Below are 11,491 nucleotides of genomic sequence, written 5' to 3' on the forward strand. Positions count from 1 at the left end.
AATTTAAAATGAGACCCTATTTATGTATGAATCATTAAAGATGACTTCCATCTGTGATGAATTTTCACCCCAGGATCTCAAAAGCCTTGCAATCTTGAGATTTGGTTCCAACCATATTTCACACTGAAGGCTGACACCTGTTAGTGGGTCATGGGATCAAATCAGCTGGGCATGAAAAAAAAATGGAATAAAAATATCATACTTGGTAAGCAGAAGTATTGTTTTAAGAAAATAATATACAAAGTCTTTCACCGTAGAGGATTACTCAAAGAGAGGAAAGAACTCTGTAGATAAACTGTCAAATTATGAACCTCTCCCTGCCCATTCATTACCTACAGACAATTATCCTGGGGACATGGGTGCTGCCCTGGACAGACACTGGGGGCCTTAGACACCCTAGGTAGGGGCCAGGCAGGGAAAGGAGAGCCTTAGCCCCCAACTGAGAAAGGGGGCACCAATGGACCCATCACTTCCATTACACAAACTAAATGTCTCCTCCTACTCTGGCACACAGGTCAAGTTCCCTCCATCTTTTTTCTCTTTTCTTTCCTACGAAGACCTTGAAACAAAAGTGTTCACTTTCTACCTTTATCTTCCCAACTTCCACCCATGCCTCCACCCACTGCAAACTGGTTTCCACTCTTAAATTTCCACTGAAATTGTTCTGGCGAAGATCACGAACGATCTCCCTCTTGAAACGCACACGGCTTTCTGACATCACCCCGCAGAACTTCTCCGAGCTCCTCGGTCGTACTTTCGTAATGGACACAGCAGTCATGGGCGATGTACGCTGAGGGCAGTTCCTGTGGCGCACTTAGCACTGCACACCGTCCTGAGCACGGTCTGTGTGCTTGTCTCACAGCCATCTTTCCGGTGGGCAATGCTCCTTCTAATTTAAAGATGAGGGCCCTAGGCTTAGAGGGCCTGAGAAGGTCCCACGGCTAGAACGTGGCAGTGCTGAGACGTGCGATGGGGTCTGTCTGACTCCAGGCCCTGGGCTCTTGCCGCCTCTCCTCCTCGGGCTCTGGCATCACAGCTCCCTACCCCGGGCCTTCTGCTCCTCTGACTTTCCTGTCTTGGCCCCTTCCACAGTCTCCTCTTCCTCCCTTAGCACCTCAAATGACCTCCAAATCTATTTCCTTAACTCAGATTTCTCTCCTAAGCACCAAACATGTGGCTGCCTGCTGGCCTTTCTCACCCAGATGCTTTGTGGACATCCAAGAATCAAGAAGACCTAAAGTGAATTACCTCTCCCCGAAAACCCACTCTTCCTCCCATGGGACCTCTTTCTCTCATTCTTTCATTTGCTCATTTGAATGCTTGGAAGTGCCTACAAGGTGCCAAGCAATACTCCAGGCACCAGGAGTACCTAGAACATGACGGACCAAGTCCCAGCCTCATTCTAGCAGAGGAGACAGACCATAAACAAATATTTACACAATGTCCAGTGGTGAAACGTGCTGTGAAGAAAACAAAAATGTGGAAAGGGATTAGAGAATGACAGAGTGTTTTGAGGGGCTGTCTCCTTGAGGAGCAGAGGTGTGATGGATATGCTATGAGCAATGCCTCTGTCTCCCAGGTGTCCAAGACAGGAAGTTGGAGGGTATCCTCAACTTTGCCCTCTGGCTCACCCCACACCTTACTTTCCACCAACTCCTGTCTCTTTCACCTATTCCCTCCCCACTGTACTGGCCTGCCTCAAGGACTCAGCACCTCTCGATGGAGTTTGCACCTGGTTTTGGTCTTTCCCCTCTACGTTAGCCTCATCTGGCTCCCAGAATAATCTTTCCAAGACACAAATCTGTTTCCAAGACACAAATCTGTTACCAAGACACAAGTCTTCTACTTGCTAAAAATCCCTTGCTGGTATCCACTTTCTACAGGCTTAAGTCCCAGATCCTAGGAGAGATGTCCAAGTTCCTTGTATTCTGGGGCCATCTTCCCTTTCCCATCTGTCTCCTGCCATGCCCCTGGTGCACATGCCATGTTCTTCCCACCTTCCTGCCTTTGCACAAGCTGTTTCTCTCACTCAGAACACGTCTCACACCTCCACCCTCAAATTCCTACACGTCCTTCCAGACCCAGTTTAATCATCCTCCTCCATGAAGACTTCCTCAACTGCTCAGCCAGAACCCCCGTCTTCCAGCCGTTCTATGACTGTGCCTCTGCGGTCATATTTACAACACTCTGCTATGAGGACTTCGGTTTCATTTCTTCCATAAGCATTTGTCAAGAGCCCACTGCATGCCTGTCATCATTCTTGGTGCTATAGATACAGCCATGAGTAAGGCCAGACAGGATCTCAGCCCTCACTGGGGTTATGTTCTATTCCAGTACATCTCCTCCACTAGGAGGATTACGTAACAACACGATTATGGTCATTCTGACTGCATCTATGTCTAAAACCTATTCAAGGAAAAAAATTAAAAGTAAATGATCTATATAATCTGACTATACTACGAAAAAATAAAAGTAAAGGATCCAATGTGGTAATAAACAATAAGGCTGTCAGATATTAAATTTTCTTTTGAGAAGGTCTGTTTTATTAGCAATAGTAATTGCTAATACTCATGGGTGGCTTTCAATACTAAGTACTTTAAAATGCTCATTTTACCCTCATAACAACCCTGTGAGGCAGCTACTGTTAAAACGCTTTTTTTTCTGATTAAAAACAACAACAGCTAAGGTTGAGAGAGACAGCGTCACTGGCCAGGATCATGCACGGATTAGGTGGCAGATCTGAGGCCGCACTTTGGTCTGGCTCGTGTCAAAGTCCAGGCTTTTAATTACTACATTATACCTCTGTTTAGTTTTATTTTTCAATTAAAAAAGTATTGTCAAAAAACAAGGCCCGATTAAAATCAAATGGCATTTCCTTTCTGTTGAAAGAAGTCCTGAGACCGTAAGCGGGTTCACTCTAACTCTTAGAAAGCAGTGTGGTGAGAGATGGGAGAGGTGGGGGGAGGCCGGCGCAGGGATGGCAGTGACTTGGGACAGAGGGGAGGGAGGCACAGACACACCTCCACGGCACGTTTCTCTCCGAGCGCCCTGCTCACGTGATTCTCCTTCTTGGCAGCCTCCTGGAGCTCCATGGCCTGCTGCACGTACATTTTCCCAGCTAGGATTTCATTCTCTAGCACTGACAGCTCCTTCAATGAAATGGGCCAATTCAACCGTTCTAACGCCTCGTTTAAAGTTGCCTTGTTTTCCAAGTACCGCATTGGTTTGTTTGCATCTAACCTAAAAAAAAGAAGAAGAGGAAGAAACAGAAAGTGACCCTAATAGAAAAAAATACGGAAAGATGGTTTTTCAGTAAACTCTCCCCTGAGAAACATCTGTCAAAGCAGAAGTTAGGTGTCAGTGAACAGAATCTCAGCCGTGCCCTCTGGTCCATCAGGGCATTGGCAACCCGCACAAGTGAGAAAAAAATCATCTCTGAGTCTAAGTAGGCACTTTTCCCCATTACCTAATTTGGTTGTCTGATTTTATAGAAGTTTGATACATAGCACTATTTTTCAACAATTTTTTTCAGCGTATTTGGAACCCATTCCTTTCTCCTGAGGCCTAACATTTGGCAGAATTTCAAAAGTGAGTTTCAAAGAGATTTCACACAACTATGCCTAGCAGTGATTCTGGAAAACAAAACAAAGTGGGGGAAAAAAAAAAACCCTAAACCCAAATGTTTGTCTCAGTGCAATAATTCTTCTACTAGCTCATTTTAGCTATTTTTATCTCCTCTCCTCTTGTAAGCCTAAATAGGCCTAAACTTTCTGGCTTCACTGTTTGGTGCACAAAAAACAGAAGCCAGACTTTCTACCAGCTGATGGACAGACTGTGTGAGTCCAGGGGAAGCCAGTGTAGAGTGGGAGTGGAGGGCCCAAGTTCTGGGTTCTGTTTCCAGTCCCAGCTACTTTTGAGTCAGATACTCCTGGAAGGAGGTACAGAAAGGGTGGGGGGATTGATCAATTGAGAGAGATATGGGAGGAAAAGCATCTCCTAATTATCATTCTGTTATTGCTGAAGGTGACATTTCATTTTTTTAGATATCGGATGTTGGGAGAGCACAGTGTAAATCCAGTACAACCACACAACTCAATCCACAAACAAACTTTTCTCCAGAAGACAGCAAAAATCCTTATTAAAAATCTAAATTGGAGTGACATCAGCAAGATGGTAAAACAAGAAACCCCAGGCCCTCGTTCTCCTACAGAGACACCGACTTAGCAACAGTACATGGACCAAATTGCCTTTGTGAGAATTCCGGAAGCCAGTTAAGAGGTCACAGCCCTCCAGGAGCACAAAGCCAAGAAGAGCAGGCGTTGAGGTAAGTACGAAAGTTTACTGCATCTTGCCTGGCCTAGCCCCTCTCCTTCCCTGGCACACCGTAATGCAATTGGGAGGAAACTCTTAAATCCTGGCTTCTCCCTGGGGAGGGAGAGAGAAGAGTGGAACATACATCCAACATTCTGGTCTTTTGTGGGGCTGCCTGAGAGACTGGCATCGGTCTCACCTGACTCGGAGCACTAATAAGAATGGCAGTATATTTTGGATGCCAGGTTAGGGGCAGGTGAGAACAAAGGCAAATTATACCACCAGGTATCCTGCAGTACCAACGGCAGACTCCAGCAAGAGCAAAGGCTTATGGGCTCCTGAGAAAAAACAAGGGCAAACTTCTTTAACTGGGAAATTACACACACAAGCCTAGAGAAGACATTTCCCCAGGAAAGGTATGTGAGGTCCCCAGAATCTCTAGTCAGGGTGACTGGCGGAGGTCTTCCCCTGTAAGAAGCCATCTGTGAAGACTAGGAGGTGCCTGTTTTTTTTCCAAATGCCCAAATCTCACCTAAAGATACTAAAACACACAAAGAAACAGGGAAAGATGGACCAATCAAATGAACGAAATAAATCTCCAGAAATCTACCATAAAGAAATGGAGATCTATGAATTATCTGACAAAGAATTCAAAATAATGGTTTTAAAGATGCTCAGTGAACTCAAAGAGAACACAGATAGATAACTAAATGAAATCAGGAAAATGATGCATGAACAAAATGAGAATATCAATAAAGATATTGAAACTATAAAAAAGAACCAAATGGAAATTCTGGATCTGAAGAACACAATACTGAAATGAAAAAATCACTAGAGAGGTTCAAAAGCAGACTTGGTGAATCAGAAGAAAAAATCAGCAAATGATGACTATTTTAAGTCATAAATTGTTACAAGAGGCAAAGGAGGACATTATATAATGGTAAAATAGTCAATCCATCAGGAAGACATGACAATTATAAATATATATGCACATAATGTCTCTAATGTCAGAGCTCCCAAATATAGAAGCAAATATTAACAGAACCGAAGGGAGAAATAGAGAACAGAATTCAAGTAAGAGATTTCAATTTCCATTTTCAATAATGAAACACCAAACAGAAGACCAGTAAGGAAACAGAGGACTTAACACTGTAGACTGATTGGACCTAACAAATACAGGACACACCACCAGCCAACAGCAGAAAACATATTCTTCTTAAGTGCACATGGAACATTCTCTCTAGGACAAACCACACGTAAAGACACAAGCCTGAGTCCCATCTAAGGCTTAAGAGATTTCTCTCTTTGATCTTTCATTTCCCATTAACACCAATTTCCGTAGGTACTTCTCTCTCATTTGATCTTGTACTATTATTGTCTATGTGCACAAAATATGATCATTACAAAGCAGGGCGTTCTCTGAGGGAAAACCCCCTAGTTGATTCAGCTCTCACCTTCCAGGCCATAACATAAGCAGCCTTCTGGAAAGGTGAGACAGAAGAGCCAACGAGTTATGTGCACTCGACAAGGAAAGAATGGGCATCAGACTGATAGCACATAGTCCACTCACACCTTGCTTTCAACAGTGAGGAGGGAAGCGATGACATGAAAGATGATGGAGTAGAAAAATCAAGGAATTAGTCTTTTTACCAAAACAACTATTGAACCAGCAATGAATGCTAGAATAAACTATTTTGGAATTCTGGAATGTAGTGGGATACAGCACCCAGGAGAATGCCTGCTGAAGAGAGAGGCTGGCATTTAAGGAAGTCTCTGTCAGATCACTGGCTAACCACAGAGATAACACAGCAATACTTCAGGGAGCCCACATAACAAGGAATATAGTCTTTATAAAAACAGTGTGGAGAGACAAACACAGCCCCCATCAAACAACACCAGTCATTTCTGGGGAGGAAAGAGAATCTGATTTCCAGAGTTGCTACATTACAGTGTCCAAAATGTTCAGTTCTCAACAAAAAATTACAAAGCATACAAAGAAACATGCAAGCAGAGCTCATCCACAGGTGGAAAAAAAGAAATGGACAGATCCAGACACTGGGTTGGTAGACAAAAGCTTTAAAATAACCATCTTAAAGAGCTCAAAGAGGTGAAGGAAACCATGGACCAAGGACCAAAGAAATCAAGAGAATGATGCAGGAGAAACTAGACAATATCAATAAAGAGAGAGAAATTATGAAAAATGAACTAAATAGAAATTCTGAAAGGCACAATAGCTGAAATGAAAAATTCATTAGATGGTTTTAACAGTAGATGTGAGCAGGCTGTAGAATCAGCAAACTCACAGATAGATCAAATGAGATTACAAAGTCCGAAGAGCAGAAAGAATACACGAATGAAGAATAGAGTCTAAGGGACACGTGGGATTCTGTCAAGCTTACCAACATACGTCTTATGAGAGTGTCAAAGGGAAATGAGGGAGAAAAGGGTAATGAAAAAACAAACTGATATATACATACAACAGATACTGAAAGGAGAAGGAAATACTTTATATGCCACAACTTGGATGAACCTTGAAAACATTAAGTTTTTACATTAACTAAGTAAAAGAAGCCAGACACAAAAGGGCACGTGATGTATGACTCCTTTCATATGTTATATCCAGATGAGGCCAATTCACGAAGACAGAAGACAGACCGGCAGTTACCAGAGGGGGAGAGAGGAACAGGGAAGAATTACTTACTGGGCACAAGGTGTTTTCTGAAGTGATTTTAAAAAGTTTTGAAACTAGAGGAAGGTGGTGGTTTGCATATTTTTAATAACTTAAATGCCACTGAATTGAACACTTTAAAATAGTTAATTGTAGGTTATATGAATTTCACCAATTTTTTTTTAAATGAGAAGGAACTGGCTTACTTTTCTTTTTCTTCTTGAGATAATGCTCTCCAAACAATTTTATTCAAGCGCCTGTTTAAAAAAAATTAATAATTTTATTTAGTAGCAATACTTCATTTCATGAAAAAAGGCTACTCCACGCAGGGAGAGCCCAAGCCAAGCCCCGCCCCCACCACTGGACCACACCCCTGTCACATGCTTAAAGAGATTGGATGTGACCGTCTCCCTCCCTCAGCATCACTGCAGAAGCCTCATGGCTTTGTGGCAACCATGCTAAATAGTAAAGGAGGGCGTAGCTCTCAGCTCGATCGGGTAAACCCAGGCTGAGAAAAGGTAATAAGCAAGCTGGGCCTCATTATCTCCACATGGAGGTATTTCTAAACACCCACCGTTTTTCTTCTTAAGGAAAAATATAAGTGTGCCCTTAGCCTGCCTTCTGTAGACATTCTTCTATCTGGTTGCTTAGAGCAAAAAAAAAGAAAAAAAATGTTACAGGGTCACAAATAAGAGGATTGGGACACACTTTAGAGATCACTCAGTGTGACCTCCTTGTTTTCCAAATGTGGCCACTGAGAGGGGCAGACAGATGAAGCGCCTTACTCATCCAACACAGTGAGCTGGCAGGACTGAGACTAGAGCTCGTCACTGAAGGGATCTGCAGAGAGACGCGGGCAATCCGAGAGGAAGGAAGGAAACTGGAGCTTTCTATCAGGTAGTGACAGCCTTTTCTTGATACTAATCAGCGGTGCTTTTCTGAGAGCTCCCAGTCCAGTTCTGTACCGCTACATCACTACCCAAATCAGGCTTCCTGGAGTACCAGGCACAGAAACTGGCTCCACGGGCTGTGAGCTGCTGTTCCAGGAGGGAAAAAAGCTTCAGTAAGATGAGGTGGGAGAATGCCGCCACTCCCCAGGAGGCACGCTTCCTGAACCTTCCTGGAGAATAACAGCACCGCTCTCCCAGAGCTGCGGTGCAGACTCAATGAGCAGGTGTGTGCACGGCACAGAGAACTGTGTCCGATGCAGGTAAATGCTCTGTGACAGAAAGTCAGGAAGCAGGAAATATGCCAGCTCTGCTTCTGTCTCACTTGAAGTTTTTGGTTCTTTGGGGCCTATTTGGAAATTGGGTTTCTTTTTTTTTTAAATCATGTAGTTGATGTAACAATGATCAGGGCATCTAACACTCGTGCGCATTTCTTAAAAAAAAACTACTTAAAAATCCTTTTAAATCTAAACTTTGAGAGTGGAGGCAGTACACTTGGGAGGCTGGGAGTGTAGACAAGGACTTGGGAGCTACAAGGGGTCTGGGTTCAAATCTCAATGTTGGGGAGGGATAAACTGGGAATTCAAGATTTGGCAGACATCTATCACTATATATAAAATAGACAGACAACAAGGTCCTACTCTATAGCACAGGGAACCATAGTCAATACCTTGTAATGGTCTATAATGAAAAAGAACATGAAAAGGAATATATATATATGTGTATAAATGAATCACTATGCTGTACATCAGAAATTAACACAACATTGACTATATGTCAATAAAAAAGGAAGAATAATCATAAAGATTTAGTACAACATAAATTAAATAATCTGCTATTAGAAAAAAAAAATCTGTCTCCACTTTGCTGCTGTGTGATCCTGTTACATAAGTTTTTGAAACTCTGTTTTCTTACCAAGAATGAAAGCCTCGAAGCCCCAGTGTGCAGCCCTGCACCAGGCCTTCACGGACCAGGTAATTAGAGCACTCAAACATTTGAGTGATTCAAGCAAATTCAATTATAATACGAATGCTATTATTATATTACATTTTGAATAACTGAATTTGAATAACTAAACTTGAATTAGATCAAATTCAAATTAAATTCCAATAGTCAAAGATACATATAGCGACCCCTGCTAGGAAGAAGAGAGCAGGGGAAAGCCGGCAGCGCAGCCCCTGCCCTGGGGGGCCGACATGCACACAGCTGGGCAGAAGCAAAATGACAGCAGACCAGTAAATGCTGGCCTGGGCCACGTTGTTAACTTTCGTCTATTTTATTTCATTTTTCCCAACTACACAGTAGTAAACGAAAACCCAACTGCACAGTTTCCAGAACCAAGAACAGGCTGGCCTGGAGGAGCCGGGTAGCTCAAGTTCAATGCAGCATGTGCACCAAGGATTAGTAAGTGCAGGGGGCTGTGCGGGGGGAGGGGAGGGGATTAGAGAGCTGGGCAAGGGGGACGCGGGGTTACCTGCCCTTGTGAAATGAGGCTCCTAGCTCAGCACTAACACAGAGACTATTTAAGAGTATAATCTTCACAGTAGTCAACTGGGTCCTTTTCTTGATTTTGATATAAAAATTATTTAAATAATAACATAGATTATCTCCATTATCTCATTATTGTGGCGTTTTATTAGTCACTGTACAGAATGTTAGATGCCAAAGTGGTCTAATTCATGCTGCTAAAAGGAAAGCTGTAAAGAGTTCACGGAAGCATGAGATTTCTCAGATTTTGGAAAGGGACGATGGTTTCCTTGAGTCTGTTGGACACTTTCAGGAAATGTACTTAACGCAGCGCTGGCAGAGGAAGCCTCTTATGTGAGCTGCTGCCGCGGCTGTCAATATCTCTGATGGACAATTGTTACATAGCTGCTCCTGATGAAAAATCTAAGCTGAAACAAGGGAAAACAAGCCCAAATTCCACATCCATGGAAGAACAAAGCCAGGTGATACTCACTTTTCATAGGACTTAATTGCCTGCTCCACTTTTTGCTTGTAGATATCCAGCTTCACTCCTTGGGGGTTAATTAAAGTCACCTTATTTGTGTCATTGCACACATGTGCCAGAGGAAAGACCTATACACCAATGCCAAAGGAAAGTGTCACTTGATAGGTTACTACAGGCCTTCAAGAACGGATCTCATGGCTATACAGTATGTTTTTCTGATGATAAAATCAATATATTATGTTTGTAGGAAAATTAGAAAATACAGAAAATCAAAAAGAAAAAATAAGAATCAGGTATCATTGCCAATCTTTTCCTTCCCATTTTTAAAACTACATAACTTTTTAAAAATAATCACCACAACCAAAACCAAAACAAAAAACTGTTTCAGGAAACCCTGATCAGAATCGAGTATCATCTTCATGAGCTTCTGTCAAATTGATGGGTGTTAAGTGATAACAGGAAATAGGATCTCATTTGTAGCTACTTTGTAAATTTCTAGTTGGGTTAAACATCTTTGTTGTGTATTTATTTAAATTTTGATTTTCTTTTGAGAATATATGGTTATAGTTAATACTTTTTGATTACTTCCTGTATCAGTTTATAAGAGATTCTTATACACATCAAAGAGAGAAGGCTTAGTGATCAATGAAACCACATTCTGTGAGAACAGCAGAGTACCAGAGAGGGAAAATTTTTAAGTTCTTTCTGTCTGCATCTGACACTTGCTTCTGGGTCTGGGGATGCCTCTGATTCCATGCTCTCTTAACAGTACCTGTAATACACACTTACCTGTTTGCATATTACCTCTTTCTCCCTAGGAACGTAAGCTCCCTAAGAGCAGAACTTTGTTTCATTCACTGCTGTATTTCTATCACCTAGAACAGTGCCTAGCCCTCTACAAATATTTGTTGATTAATGAATAAATGTATATTCACAAAAAGATATAGTCCATATCTTAATATTTACATAAAAAAAAAAGAAAAAGCCTAACAGGAGAATACTGACGTATAACAGCGTTTTGATATTGTGTGTGATCCAACCACAAGGAGCACGGGCATTTTGGAAATGTGGGGAATTACTTTTTAAGAAGTAAATTTTTACGTTCAATCCAGATGATATGGAGTTCATGCTTTTATGTTCTCCCTTGCCTCCAAAATCATACAAAAATTGTATTGTCACTTAAGGGGGAAAATGCATAGAAAAAAAAAGGAAAGAAATGAAGAAGGAAAGAAGGAAAAAGAAATATGCATGGTTGATATATTTTTATAGACAAAAAACTGAACAAGTCAGCAGGGCTGAAGCTCTGGGTTTGTTGACTCTTGTGTCCAAAGATGGCAGGGACCATGGAAGCTCAATGCCCAGAAAGAGAGTGGGACCATGAGTCAGGCTCAGTGCCTGAAGCCAGCACTAGAATGAGATCCTTTCACCCATGAAAGAAGGCCCTGCCTCGTGAGAGAGGACACTGGTGTAGCCTCCCAACCAAGAGCAAAATCAGGCCACCCTCAATCTATACTATCCCAGTATCACCATGGGACAAGAGCTCTAAATGCCAGTGACTGGGGTGAGGGGAGGCAACTGCAAAACAGAAGAAGGAAGAAAAGAACAGATTTTTAA

At 42.2% G+C, this 11,491-nt stretch overlaps 1 protein-coding gene across 1 annotated transcript in view; it reads right to left on the reverse strand.

Moving 5' to 3' along the window:
* Window positions 1-11,491, reverse strand: part of LOC140689982 (von Willebrand factor A domain-containing protein 3B-like) — a 72,223-nt gene that overhangs the window by 22,841 nt on the left and 37,891 nt on the right. The window contains 3 exon segments of the mRNA XM_072951356.1: window positions 3,021-3,240; window positions 7,186-7,236; window positions 9,887-10,005. Of these exon segments, the coding sequence (XP_072807457.1) occupies window positions 3,021-3,240; window positions 7,186-7,236; window positions 9,887-10,005 (390 nt within the window).

The sequence above is a fragment of the Vicugna pacos genome, chromosome 28 (genome assembly GCF_048564905.1).
Source record: "Vicugna pacos chromosome 28, VicPac4, whole genome shotgun sequence".
Lineage (NCBI taxonomy): Eukaryota > Metazoa > Chordata > Mammalia > Artiodactyla > Camelidae > Vicugna > Vicugna pacos.